Consider the following 15251-nt stretch of genomic DNA (forward strand, 5'->3'; position numbering starts at 1 on the left):
TTCAAGACAGTAGCTCCTTGAGCCTTCAGACACTATAGGCCTGCCAGTCAGTGGGAGGCACTTATACTAACCTTATCGTCTCAAGCAACTCCTTCCTTTAGCTTTTTCTGTGGAGTGCATTCAAATAATTACAGTTAAATTAGGCTTGTTGCTCCTATTAGAGCACATCTCTATTAACCAGCTTCATCAGGCATTTAGAAACAAGTTCCACTTACAGACACACGTCATTGCACTATTTTTAGGTTTTCAGTTTTTAGTAGTACAATAGTAGTAGTAGACGAGCAAAAACACTCTTAAAACTATGTTAAAAAATCATAACGTATTTATTACACATTACACGGTGGGATTAAAGACAAAATATGTGCGGTTAATTTAAACAAAGGCATCCTGCTGAAAGATTTAGGGGATAATATCCTGCACTGGCTGTGAAAAAAGCTGCGCAAAATGTACATATTTTGTGCAGCATTTCAACACTTTATTGAGCCTATTTATAGAAATGTGAGATTATTTTAAGTCCTTTTGGAGACCTCTCAAATAAAGAAAAATAAGCATTTGCGATTAAAAAAGGCCATAGTTGTATTTTTTATAACACATTCTCTATATACTACAGAAAATAGTATGCTATTCACAAAATATGCATCGTTTTTCTATGCTAAATTACACGGTTCTGAATTGTATAGGCCTATATATAAATACAAGGAGCATGGAAAGATATATGCTTGGAATAACAAGCAGAGATAAATATATATCTCAAAATATGTGACATAATTGAAAGAAGGTAAATGTTAAAATTACAAGATGGACACATTGCAAGAAGAACAGATCAAAGATGGGCAAATTAAGTTATTGAATGCATATCAAGACATGAAAACAGAGCTGGAAGACCATATAAAAGATGGGAGGATGAAATCAAAAACTTGACAGGCGTAAAACTGAAAAGAGAAGCTGTAGATCGAAGCAAGTGGAAACATCTTGAGGAGGCCTTCATCCAGCAGTGGCTCGATATGGGCTGATGGTGATATACACACAGCCTATATAATTAGCGCAAATGTAAATCAACCAAATATTTTAGAATAATCAGTTATCAATAGATTGTGTTAGTGATATAGCCACATCAAATTTAAAAGAAATACACATGAATAGGCTTTTCCAGCCGCAGCTGTAGGGAACACATCTGGGCAGGTGGCGCGTCAGGGCAGAGGGGGGGTCCAGACACGGGGCTGCTGCTGCTGCACGTACAGCATGGCTCCTGATGAGACAGTGGGGGGATAATGCAACCCAGTGTTGCAGTTCAGACATTAAAGTAGTCTACAGTCCGAACCTAAGTCTGTATAACACCTAAGTGTCTCTATATAATTATGGACATATTTAGGCGTACATGTACAAAAAAACTGATGTTCAGCACTGAAATGTGATCATATTATAATCGCTGATTTTAATTTGGGTCACTCAAATGAAAAGTTGTGTTTACTTGTTTGTTTGTACGTACGTGTGTGTATGCATTTACTGCCTTCATGAACTGTATTCAGGTGTTTCCCTACCGTCAAAACGAAGTGGCGGAATATATCGAAAGGATGTGAACCCGAGAAAAGAAAGTGGTGCGTAACTCATCACCTCTGCACCACAGTCAGACATCTGCTATAAATGTAATCGGGTAATATTTAACTTTGTTTTAGAAACCAAACTATCAAACAGCACTGTGTCAAGGGAATGGCCAAGTCAGCCACAAAGTCGCTTTCTGCAAACAAATCCCGCTTTGTAGTGAAGAAGGGCGCAGAATGGAGAAGTGCGCTCTTTCATTACGCATTAAGGACCACAAGGTCCTTTCTCTCATAGCCACACGCTCTGATACAGACTTGTTTTTTGTTTATTTGTTTGTTTTGTTTTTAATATAAGATGTGCATGATTAAGATACTGTTTATTCTTTAATGCCTTCAGAAAGATACAATAAAACCCTAATGCTGGATTTGGGGAAAACGGATTGAGTTCTGAGCATAACGCATTGCTCATCAACTCAATACTGTGTTTACACATATTTTAGGATATTCGTCTTTAGATTGTATATCCAGGTTGTCAATACCGATAGACTGTATTAATTGGTTTCGGTAATTCCAATGAATCGGCAGGAAAGTAACTATTTATTAAAGTCTCTATACATATCACTCAATATAGGCCAATATAGTACATTGAAACATGATTTACTTTAATTCGCAGTGTTTACAGGGACGTCCTGCTCCCTTTTCACTTTACAGCCGCATCTAACCTCCGATATTAACTGTACAAGTGCTACTTGTATATTAGCCTACTGAACCTCACCAAACAATACTGCTAAATACAACACATCATTGAACATTTGCTATCACAGCAACACAGCCAGCACGACTATGATGATGATGATTACTATTCAGATAGACTTATACAAAACACCATTACAATAAGCTAAAGGGATATATGGAAACAAGGGTGGGGCGGCCATACAAAAAGAGCGACACCCCCTCAGTGTAATCCGGCCCATACTGAGGTGGAGGCATGTTTTTCTACACATTTCAGACATGACACCATGCAAATAAACACAGGCTTTCCCTAGTGTTTGGGGATTCCGCAGACATCCGAATAAATAACACGGTCATTCAAGAGACGGGTGGAGATGAGGGAGGACAACACTGATGTAGTCTAAAAGGGGGAACAAAAATGGTTACAGCCACAATAGATCCAAATACACAACATGCGTTAGTTAACTTAGGAGGAAAATACTTGGGAGGAAAAAAAGATGCATGGAACAAAGCTGCTGTAACTTCTCAGAAAAAGGGAGGGGTTCATTATAAAGTGATTGCACAGTGTTCAAGTCTCTGCACATGAACTCGAGTGACCCCAGCGTGTCCCTGAGGTCACCGGGTCATGCGTTATTCACACAACCTCTGTTAGTCTGAACAGTTAAGTAAGTAGTTTCACTAATAATAATAATAATAATAATAATAATAATAATAATAATAATAATAATATATACAGAAGAACCGAAATTGTATTATTGAACATTAATGTTAGGCCTATACTCCCAACATAATTCACTATCTAAAGTAAAATTATGTATAATATTCAAATAATAAACACTCTTAATTAACACACACCCTATCAATCAATAAACCATAAATCAATTTATCAATCAATAAAGTCAATAAGTCTGTATATAATTTAAATTGCATGTGTTTTCCGGACCTATTTTTAATATAGACCTGTATAAAGGATGAGGAACATTATAAAGTTTGTCGCTGAACCATCTGAGCAATTCATATTCCCAATAACATCCTGATCCCGGAGGCCTGGGATTAAATCAGACCTATGACCCATCCGCAAATAGAAAAGATCAGATCTCGACTCGGTGGGGGCTTCAATTTTTTGTAAGATGCAAATTTCTTCTGAACGTATTTAACAGCTATGATGTACAGACTTGCAGTTTGCTATTAGCAGGTGGGTGAAAATTTTATTTAATCTCGTTTTAAATGAGGGAATCGGACGAAAGTTTTAAAATGCAACCCCCTTGACACCGCTAGGCGGCAGTGTAGGGCAATGATAAATATTTAAAATCCGGATGCTGCTACTACTAGAGAGAGAAAGTATTTCTTAGAAGAATATCATTAAAAAGCGCTGTGCAGTGTAAACACAGAGCATCTTTATTGTGGCTTAAAAATAAAAATTAAACAGAGCAAAACAGAACCAGAAGGAAAGCGAAAGCCATCATTAGTTTGTACACATTCAAATGATTGATTTTATAACATTCCTGGGACAGACATGCACAGCAATGAGATCTTGACACAAAATAATGATGTTTGGGTCTCTGAGACTATTGACTCAGCAAGGATTTCTGATGGTATAATCGAAAAAAACACTATCTGTAGGAAAGAGCCGTCATTGGACCTGTTTGCTGGTTGCTATATTTTTTTATTGAGACTGCCTGTATTTTTGCCACCGAAATGCTGTAACACTACAGCAAATATGAGGCGCACAGTTATATATAAGTCTGTTAGAAAAGAGACCCACAGTGTGCCACATGCTCTTTTCTTCATGCTATCCAGCTACGAGGGGCGCATCCCCTGCACTGCTGGGCTTTCACTGGATATTGTAATCGTTTGCGGTGCATCAGCTGGTTTTATGAACGGTGATCAATGGTGTTTTATTGCCTGCAATATAAATGAGTAGAATGCATACATCATTAAACTACACAATGTGAATGGTATACTTAGGGATTATTACCGATCCTCTTTCATTTCATGTGAGGATGTTGTGCGGCATACAGTTGACTATGAATGTCAAAGCATTTTAGAGGTATAATGTGTGTAAAGCTCTTAGTTAAGATTGTTTTTGATTCTATTTTGGAGCCGGATACGGCAATTATGGAACAAGATGAATAATAATAATAATAATAATAATAATAATAATAATAATATGATGATGATGATAATTATTGTATGATGATAAGGGCGCCTGCTAAGAAATACATAATAATAATAATAATAATAATAATAATAATAATAATAATAATAATAATAATAATTCATAGATAACAATGAAGTTGTGGGGTGCACGTGTTCTTGTTTTTCTTTGCTGAAACTCGCACTACTATAATAATAATGCTAATTATGATGATTATTATTAGTAGTGGTATATGCGTGATTGATGGGATTGAGAATGGGACCTTTTGAATGGAATTTGTTGCTTCTTTGCTGCAGTTGTAACTTTCAGCCAGTGCAGTTTTGAATTCATTTGGTTTTCTACTTGAGACACTTGAAATCTTCCAACATCTACCTTGGACATGTCTGTCATGAGACAGAAAGCGTGACAACAAACACCTTGCCAGCGCCTTCACTGCTGCACAGTTACTATTTCTATTGCTCTCCACGCAGTACTAGTACGACTAAAGTGCAACTTGCATTTGTACGCTCGCACTATCTATCTCATCTATGTATCTATCTATCTAGCAGACTCCCACGCTTTTAACAGAGTTTGATATTCCCTGGTACCGCTGGTAAAATAGTCTATAGTAGGATACAGACCTCCGTGCGCTTTTGAGCAGCGCAGTGAAACCTGTGCCAGAGATCTGGGCATTGCGCACAACTGATCCGCAGGTGAGACGGAGAGCTTCCCAGCAGCAGACGAGGAGAGAAATACACAAATAAAGAGATAGAGAGCGAGAGAGAGAAAAAACATCCCTGCCTGCCTCTCTCCCTCTCTCTCTCTCTCTCTCTTTGGGCGAAGGTCCAGCTCCCGCACGCTTCAGCGCTCGGCCCGTTCACTCTTCACCCCGCCTCGGAGTGGGGGGAGCAGCCGGGAGCCTGGCCGCTTGCCGCCGAGCTGCCTCCTCTATATAAACACACATTGGAGACTCGCTTTGCGACTCGAACTCACATTGAGAGACTGTGTGTGAAAAAAGAGAGAGAGAGAGAGAGAGAGAGAGTGAAAAGAGGTAGAGAGAGAGAGAGACTTAACTTTCCACCACCATTGGAAGATTTTAAACATAGTAGCCTACAGCATCTGAGAGCAAGCTGCAGGGGGAATATTCATATCTCAGCCAGACATTTATTGCTACTGTACTTTGTGACCATCAATTTGCTTAAAATAACTTATAGAGAAATTATAAAATCAACTTTTTGTGGGTAGGGCAACATTTTTTTTTTTAATTTCTTTTTTCTTTTAGTTTTTGTCAGGAATTGGAACTTAACAAAACTAATATAGCATTTATTTACATATATATATATATATTTAAACTGTAATTTTCTCCCTGGGATTAATTCAAAGCATCACGTTTGGCAAATGAATATATACGAATAATAAGCTATATTTAATATATTTAATTTATTAAAAGAATCACACAGTTTATTTTCATTCTATTTATAATACAAGTACCTGACTTGAACTTCAGTTAAAATGATTTTTCTATTAATTCATCATTGCACAACCTCAATTACAATGATCAAACAATCATCTAATTAAGGGACAGAAGCTAGGCAGGAGCAGGACTGAAGTTGTTAGAAGTCACCAGTGAAGTGTTTTTTACGCAAAGGATGCGTTCTGCCAGGTGACTGAAAAGAAGAGAGAATATCATAAAGTAATTGATAGGCTACAGAGACTCATACACGTTTTTTTTCTTCTTTTATTTCTGCGCAACATATACATATATATACTTTTTTTTTTTTTTCAAATCAAGAGACACTATCCAGGACTCCGCCACCGTCACGATGCTTTTTGAAAGTTTTGACCTGGTTTCTGCTCTGGCGACTCTGGCGGCTTGCTTGGTGTCAATGGCTTTGCTCCTGGCGGTGTCCCAGCAGCTGTGGCAACTGCGATGGACCGCCACCCGGGACAAGAGCTGCAAGCTGCCCATGCCCAAGGGCTCCATGGGCTTCCCCATCATCGGAGAGACCTGCCACTGGCTGTTCCAGGTAAGCGCCCGCCGCCCTCTGCGCTGCTGCGGCTGCGGCGATCTGCCCTGCGCTGCGCTGCGCTGCGCCGCTGAAGGTGGTCTGGACCGTTAGAGCAGCCGCTTTGGCTGCCTGGAGCTAACGGCTCAATGCCATTGACTGAAATGTGTGTGCAATTTAGGCAGAGGAAAATAAGAAATATGTTGATAAATAAATAGCTACATATATGACTAAATACAAGTAAGTCATGAGACAGGCTGTTTGGTTACTTTGGCATGTGGACATGTATAGTGGAGTGAATGTGTGTGTGTTTAATATACAAATTGTAAATTGTTGCGCAAAGTTGAGCTACATCTGGCAAAGTATTGTTTAGAAATGTATGCAGTTATGTAGTATAAAGGGATACTATATATATATATATATATATATATATATATATATATATGTATATATAGGTATGTATATCTATGTACAGCCTGTCTCTCTCTCTCTCTCTCTCTCTCTCTCTCTCTCTCTCTCTATATATATATATATATATATATATATATATATACAGTAATTACATACAGAAATATGCATGCGCTTTGTATGTAGGTGTGTGTATGTGTATATAATTTTACTTTCACTAACTTAAATGAAAAGTGAAAGTTTCCAACAATGAAATAGATACATCCATGGCGCGGAATAAGCACGGAGCGCCTGCCCATATATTCTGGGCTATGGTGGTATATAAAAAGTCAGACCTTTAGTCCATTACTAGAGCAACAGTTCCCTCTGATCCTAGTATGAAGGTCTGAATGTATTTAAATCCCCCGTGGAACTATCCTTTCCCGGAAAATATCCATTACAGTAGTTTTTGGAAGACGTTTGTGTCATCTATCTGACTGTCACACAATGATTTGATTGCACTAGTCTGCATGGATTCAGAGCGGTGCAACGTTGACAGAAGACGCTTAATATTAAAACTGTAGGAAATGGTGACAGCACGGTCGTAATACAATTTTCGCAGCTAAGGCATGTTAGATAATAATGCTGGTTAATGTTGTCGATGTTCGTGGACTGATGCCAGGGGGGAATTACCATGCTTAAGAGATTGTTTTCTTGCGGGTTTTCAGTATACAGGCGTGCATGCGTCAGAGTGTGTGTGCAAATCCACTGTGTGGGTATGCGCCAATGTACACCAATATATTCATAAGTCTCGCTGTAATATTGGCACCTATATGTAATTCCAAACAAGGGCATTGAATCTGTGCTGTTTGTTGCTTTATATTCTGTATATAATGTTATATTCTTTAAAGTGGACACAATACCAAATGTTAGGGATCAGTATTGTCTGTTGCTTCTTATGCAGACACTGGGTTTCATATTTTAACATCCCCTCCTATGTGTGTCGGAAGAAGGGTGATGTGAACAGAGCACCACATGTTGACAACGAATGCCAAGCCTCTTCCAGATTTCGGTATGTTTGGCATATGAGCATCTGAAGTCAAGGCTGAGAGTGTGTGCGGACAGCACTGCCAGGCGGACATTCTTCTGACCTGGCACAATCGGTGCCAGTCAGTGGCCTTTTCCAGCTCGGGCCCCAGTCTCTGTAACACTTTCCAGAGTTGTCCTGTTGTACCCCCTTCCCCCCCTGTTAGAGTACATTCGTTTTCTTTTTATTTTTGAATGTGTTCAAAGCTTTAACCTGTCTTTGTTGAGTTTGGTATAAAACCCTTTTCTTGTGTTTGGTTGTTGGTTCGTTTCCGGTCTCTCGGTGAACTGCTGTGGCTCGCTCTTGTTCTCAGTCTCTCTTGCTCCTGGAAGGGCAGCATAAGCCTTTAATGATATTGTTGTGGAGTTGAAACACACAAAAAATGTGTTATTTGAGGCAGCTGCAGGCACAGCGGGAGATTAGACAACCTAAGCCTTTACCTCCTTTGTTTTCAATTCCAAACTTCTCAATATACATCTGAGCATTTTGCTGGCCCTTTGTAGATGTGTGATTCCCCAGTTGCCTGATGTATAACTGTAAATGCATGGGACCTTTTACACTTTTGTTAGATCCCAGTTCGATACCTGGCTGTGCTTAGCTTCAGTCTGTGGTGAGGGGCCCATCAGAAGCAGTATACGACTTTTACCTTCCCCCCTCTTTCCCCAGAGAAGGACAGTGAGCTGGAGATGATTCATTCCAGCATTCACAAACACCCCCCTTTGACTAAGAGGGAGGGGAGACTGCTGCCCGAGGCCCAGTCTGATGTCCTGAACTTACTTACCAAAACAGCATTTACTGATTAGATTCATCAGGTAAATTCAGCCATGTTTCTTGATTGCCTGTGAGCTGCATTGATGAGAGGAAATAGGCACACTATCCTGGAGCTAAAGCTGATGGAATAAGAAGTATCTAATTGTGGTCTCAGATTGTTCAAAAGTGTTTCCTCTCTTTACTCCCCTGTCATGTGTGGGGGGAACCTTACTTTAGAGAAAGGTGCTCATTTATGCTGACCTGTGGCAGAAGCTTGTGATGTGGCTGTACCTGCATTGGCCGGATCAAACTGCAGACTCAGTTAAAAGCTGAGAGAGGCTGAGACATTTTCTTCCGGTACCACCTAACCTCTTTATCCATTGTGTCAATATCACAGACAAATTCATTTACAGCTCACAAGTCATTCCTCAGCAAACCAAACAAAGATTTCTTGTTAGAACTACTGGTTGCCAAACTCCAGTTGGACTCTTCTAATATTACGTAACACGTTTTTCTAACATTTTCACATTCTACCTGAGGCAGTCGCTCATGTTTTGACTGCCTTGCTTTAAGTACTCAGACAAACGATGGAATGCACCTCTGAAATGCTTGTGGCAAAAGCAGTTTTTTTTTTTAACTTTACTTTTTTATTTGACTGATTGAACCATGTCTTTGGAATTTGAGTCACTTTACGTGTTCTGTGCTTTTTGCTGGGTTTGGAAAGCTAACAGCACTGCAAGCGTTCCTTAAATTTCCATTGGCAGTGTGTTCATATTGCACAGTTGTGCTCTCTTTTCCACTGGCACTGAACTGTTTCTGCCAGTTTCTGTTCAGTAGCTGCTGTGGCCTTCTAAAATTTTAAATTGTAAATTGTTTAAAATTAACCCAATTAGCAATTACTTGATATTTATCTGACCTTTTGGTGAACCATCCAAACTGATGGAAAATCAGAACAAGAGTTGCCACTCTGGTGGCTTTTTAATCTGCAAATGTTTATCAGTAATAAAAAGCTGCCCACACAGATCCCAGCTGTGATGGCACAAACTGAGCAACAGGGGTCGCTGTTTCACACAAAGCAGAGGATTCCCTATTTCCACTGTACCTTATCCAAGATTTCTGGATTATTAGCTTACCTTCTCCTGTCTGCAAGACTCATGTGACAGTTTAGGGTTGTTGCATAGACAAATTAAAGGTTTTCCATGTCTCGACTGATAAATGTTGCATTAATGCCTTTCTTGAGGTTTCTTTATTCAGTTATGGTCTACTGGTACATATATTGGCAAGAAACTCTGGGCAATCTATGCCTTTTATGGGTTTAATTATGCCTTGAATGTGACTAACAAGCTCACTCTTATAAATGCGCGTAACAGTTCGTGAAATGCACCATTGTTGAGTCTCCAGCTATTTTATGTCTTGACAGAAAAATGGGCTCAAATTATAGTGCTGTTTTTTGCATTTTTGAAACGTTTACTGAAGTGGTTAATTTGGATTTATAGTAAAGCACAGTGAAAGCATGGTAGAAACCACACTTCACTAAGATGAAGTTCATGGTTAACGCACAGCTGGTGTTTGAAGAAAGAATGGAGAGCTGAAGAAATACTTTTTTTTTCCTTCCCCCTTTTCAAGTTATTTTTATAAACCTAATGCTGATTCAACCGCATAATACCACACTTCTGAATCACAGTCAGTCTCTGTGGTTGTGGGGCCAGAAATAACAGAAGCTAATGCAGTGATAAGACCAGCCTCCAGATCTTCATTAAGTCCAGTTAGCAGACATGGTCCATTAGGGTTCTGCCTGACCTCTGCCCTTTGCTGTACACAGTTACCAACAAGGGCTCCTTTACAGACACAGAGCTGATTTGGTGGTTTGATGAGTGTGGTTTTACACTAGGTTAACTCCTGGGGACACACAATAAGCCCTTCATTTTTATAAAGTTTACTGTAGCACAGTACAGTGTCAGCCAGCACAGTCAAAGTATGAAACCGCTTGCACCAGTTTAGTTTACCTGGTTGTCTTACAAAATGTGTACAATTGGTGTGGGACAACTGAATAAATCTGAGTACTTTTTGATAGTAAGGCAAATTAACTGGCATTTCCATGTATTCATCCATTGTTAATTGAAAGGTACTTTGAAAACCTGCAAGAGTGGCAGTCGGAGTCCTTGCGTGTGAACGTGTCGGTGGCGCTGTACAACTGGGACACTGTGATAGGGAGACTCTTCGTTCAGGCGGCAGGCAGAGAGGACAGAGCCTGGAGGCGGTGGGCGATGGCGAGCTGCCCGAGGGCTTGACGGGTCCAGCCTGGCCGACAAAAGCATCTTCCCGGGGGTCCCATCCCTGCAGCCCGGTCTCACAGCCCCCCCGCCGAGAGAGGGGACGGGTGCTACTCGCAGCAGAAAGCCACTCCTGAATCTGCATGCACCGCGGCTGTTCGCGCTCTAAGCCTTGGAGGCCCAGAGCGAGACTCGAGCTTTCTTTCAGCGATTGACCAGATTAAGAACTGACTGGCACAGCGGTCCGATGCCCCCGCTTTCACCTCTGGAAACCAAAGTTTCCTCAAACGACTCTTGTCTCGGAACACAAAACAAAGAGACGCGCAGCAGAGCCCAGCTTGGCAAGGCTCGGCGTCTATTCACAAAAGAGGTCCTGGGGTGAACACTCGCACACACTGAACAACCATAATCTCACTTCTCACAGACCTTCCAGGTTAAAGGTCAGACCATTCTCATTTTCTTTTTTCTTTTCTCCATTTTCTTCCTTCTTTCTTTTTCCGAGTTAAGTGGTCTACTTTCATTCCCCCTCCCCTCCTTGCCATCAAAGTATAAAGCTAAGACTCTCCCCCGTGGAACTCCAGGCCCGTATTGCGTGCTGCGGAGGCTGAGAGTGAAGCTCTTTTTTTATTTTGAAACACAAACGGAAGACCTGTCACTTTCTTCCTGGATTACAGATATAACTGCCCCCCAGCCTGCTGGCAGGGGAACAGTGACTGTGCAGTGCGACTGAAGGGAGTATAATAGAGGTGCCATTCTCCCTGTCGGCCGCACAGTCCACTTTAGTGTTTTCATACCCTGCTGAATTAATGCCAATGTACCCTTGCTGAAAGACTGCAATGGTCTGTTTATGTAAATAGAGTCAAGAAAGCAGAAAAATGACTCTTTAACTCTTTGTATGTGGTCTTTCAGTAATGTGAATCACTTTAAAATAGTTTTAACAGTTTAAGTGTTTCAGGAAATATATGTATATGTATATACAATTAAACGAAGAGATTCATTTCTCATAAGACGTTTTGCCTGGAGTGGTCGCAAGCTCCATAGGCTGTGGTCTTCAGTTTGACCTGGGGGTGGATTTCTGTGTCTCCTGAGATCCTACTGAGCAGGGGAATAATAATTTAAGGAGAATGCATAGAAGAATATATCTACATACCACTTCAATTCAATAAATATTTAATATATACAGATAGACAGATAGATAGATAAAAAGTGACACAGAAATACTTTTGTATGTGAATTGCTGCCTCACGTCAGTGCCCAGATATCGCCATGTTCCTCTTCTGAACCTTGCTTCACGTGCTGTTGGAGAACAATGCGTCAATGATCTCTGTCTTTGTGAGCTGCGATCGCATGAAGATCCATCTGCTTAGTCAGAGAGCTTATGCGCTGCAGTGTTAGGGTAACCCCTGAGCTGATCTGAATAAATATAATTAAAGGACTTTTTTTTTTGTGGTGCTAATAAAAGGGTCATTTGTACAACATTTCCACTGCTGCACAAAGACTACCTTTATGTGATGGGAGTTTCGACCGGTGTCCAATTTATAAAAAAAATTGTATTTTTAGTCTTGTGCTCTGTTTGGAAGGAGCTAGTGGAAAAAGCAGTCCCCTTTATTGCACCCCTTGTAAAATATCTGATAAATTTCTTTAAAAAATAAAAGAACTATTGAGAGCCATATCTTAACTCTCTCAGTGCCAGGCGGCTTTCACAGGGGGCACAATCACTGCTGTGTTTGCAAGGGCTGCAGATTGTTTTTCAGGCAGACTTTTCATGGATTCGACACACTTCACAACAGACAGACAGCTGCTTCTGCTTAAGCACAACGAATCTACACCTCATCTATCTAGCTATCTGTCTATCCATCTAGCCTTCCACCTATCTGTCGCTTTTTGTTTTCTTGATGGTTTCAAGAAAAAAAGTTTTTTTTTTTTTTTAACAACATCGGACACGTTTTCACTTAACCGTAAATGCGTCTCCCTGTAGGATTTTGCTCTAAGTTACTTGTTCAGATATAATACGCAGATTCAGTTTCTGAAAAGATGCAGAGATCTATGTCAAGGTGTTTTCTGTTTGCTGCTTTCTTCAGAGGAAATTAGTTTAGCTCTGTTTATCATTTAGATGGTTTGACCAATCCAAATTCACTTCAAACTCATCCTCTTGTCTCATTGATTGGTCAGCTTTCTTCTTTTGTCAATGTACGAGTCATTTCTTTCTGCCTTAAGTACTGGTGATGTGTTAGCACTGCCGCAAATAACAGCACGGAGTATGTGTTTGCATATGCATTATGAAATCTTTCAGATTCTCACTGTAAGTGTTCAGCATTTACCCTCTCACAGAAATGGCCACTTACTGACAGGTTCCTTTCCTCTCCAAGGTGATGCCTATCCTCTTCATAAAATGTGTTAAAACATGTTCAATGTGGAAAATATGGATGTGATACTTGAGGGAAACTTACTTTTTATAATCCACTTCTGAGGTTTTATGCCCCAGACACCATAGGGACATTCCTCAGCTTCTAACCAAATGTCATCGCAAGCCACTCCCAGCGCATTGCTGCAGACGTTCTGGTTTGAGACAGATCTATTTTGAGATGAAGACATCATAAGGAATTAGACAACAAAAACGCTGCTTGTTCCATTGTGGGGTTTGCCCTCAAGTGAGTTCCTGGTGACTAGAGAGGTTAACATTCCCATGCACCCACAGAGAATGGAAAGTGATGGCAAATATGGCTTGACTCTAAAGTTCTTCCAGATTCTTTGGGTTTTTCGGATACAGTATGAGATGTTTTGAAGATGTTCTGAATTATCCTAGACCATTTGCTGTGCTTTGTGAAGATGTCAAGATGAGAAAAACCTCAGCTAAATGCACTGTTGCAGTTCCCTTCTCCGGTGTCAGGAATAAAAAGCATTAGCCTGCAGGTGTAAAGACATTCCATGTTTAAGTGGTAGGAATTTAGAAACATGGTTTTATTTGACAATAAAATACCAACATTGCTGACTGAGGGCTGTCTAGCTGACCTGCGAAGACAGAGCTTGTGAATGAATACATGCCTGTTGTTCTGTAATATGTGTTTTTAGATTCAAATAAACAGAAGTTAAGTCTGATACAAATACACTGCATAAACTATTGAACTTTATACAAACAGAGATTTGGGCTTGCATTTGCTTGAATTTCCATAGCTGACCAATCTCAGTGTAGCTTAATAAAACACAGGGCCTGGCTTATATAAATTCTGGAGTATCAAGTATTACTTTTACCTTTCTCACCCAGGCTCCTGTCAGAGTTCATTCTCAGACACCCAACATAGACCTGTAAAGGGTCTGGGTCTTGACAGGCTGTGGTGTAGCGTAGCTCTAATCCCCCACACGCAGCACAGGCACACAGGAGCCCGGCCTCCTCGCCTTTGGCCCTCCATCAAGGCCTGAGGTTTATTTATATGGAAAAACCATGAGGGCGGCTGGTTCAGGAAATACAGAGAAGAAACCATAATATTGTAGGTCAACAGAGTACACAGAACACTGCCTGAAAGGTAGAGAAACAAAGTTGCGTTCTGCACGTCTTAGCTGTTGAGGAACACGGATTAAACAAGCCCGTTTTGAAAAGATAGCTTTATTGTTTATCGTACATAGTTGTAAGAACAACTGCATTTATTGTAACTTTAGAGTATTCCCCAAAGACATGTCCTACAGGTCCTGTACTGTTTTTACGGCAATTTCACAAACCAAAATGTATGGGGATCTCTGAATGTGAGCATATTTTCTGTGTGAGAAAATGTGCAAATGTAACTAACTTTCTAGTTAGTTTCTTCTAACTTTTTTAGAATAAACATATTAGAACAGCACTTCAAATGAAACGAATGCAGCATTCCAAGACTGAGCTCAAATGCATACAAAATAATTTCATTTGACATTAGGCATTTGTTTCTGAAATATTAGATCACTTTATTTAAGACTTGGCATTTTTATTTTGTGAAAGTGGAGCAGCACATTAAGCACAGTCCTAAAATAAGACAAGTGAATGAATACATCTGTCTGTCTGTGGCATATACTTGCAAATCTCATAAAAGATACTGTTGATGTAAACGGAAAGTCAAACAGCTTATAAAGAGGCTGCTATCTACACGATTTCAGGTGAGGGAGATGAAGGTGAAAGAATCATTTGCATCTCATTTGCGCCAATCAGAGACAGGACTCTGACAGACAGGACACTAGGAGCAGTCTCATTTTCACAGAGCTTTGCTCCACTCTGCGGACATCAAACCACTGTGAATTCTGGGAGTTTGAACACCATTGTCTAAAATATCACATTAGGTACTGGTGGTCACATTGCCCTTGAATAAACAA

General features: G+C 40.2%; 1 protein-coding gene across 2 annotated transcripts in view; it reads left to right on the top strand.

Annotated features, from left to right (window-relative positions):
* The window catches only part of cyp26b1 (cytochrome P450, family 26, subfamily b, polypeptide 1), a 36603-nt gene that overhangs the window by 1561 nt on the left and 19791 nt on the right, over positions 1-15251 (top strand). Inside the window, exons 1-2 of one of the 2 annotated variants that reach the window (XM_066718330.1) lie at positions 5381-5651; positions 6203-6437. In XM_066718330.1, coding sequence (XP_066574427.1) covers positions 6234-6437 — 204 coding nt within the window. In that variant the 5' untranslated portion in view covers positions 5381-5651; positions 6203-6233. Of the gene's footprint in view, positions 1-5380; positions 5652-6202; positions 6438-15251 lie in introns of those variants that run through there. The other variant, XM_066718329.1, reaches the window with a different exon arrangement.

The sequence above is a fragment of the Amia ocellicauda genome, chromosome 12 (assembly GCF_036373705.1).
Source record: "Amia ocellicauda isolate fAmiCal2 chromosome 12, fAmiCal2.hap1, whole genome shotgun sequence".
NCBI lineage: Eukaryota > Metazoa > Chordata > Actinopteri > Amiiformes > Amiidae > Amia > Amia ocellicauda.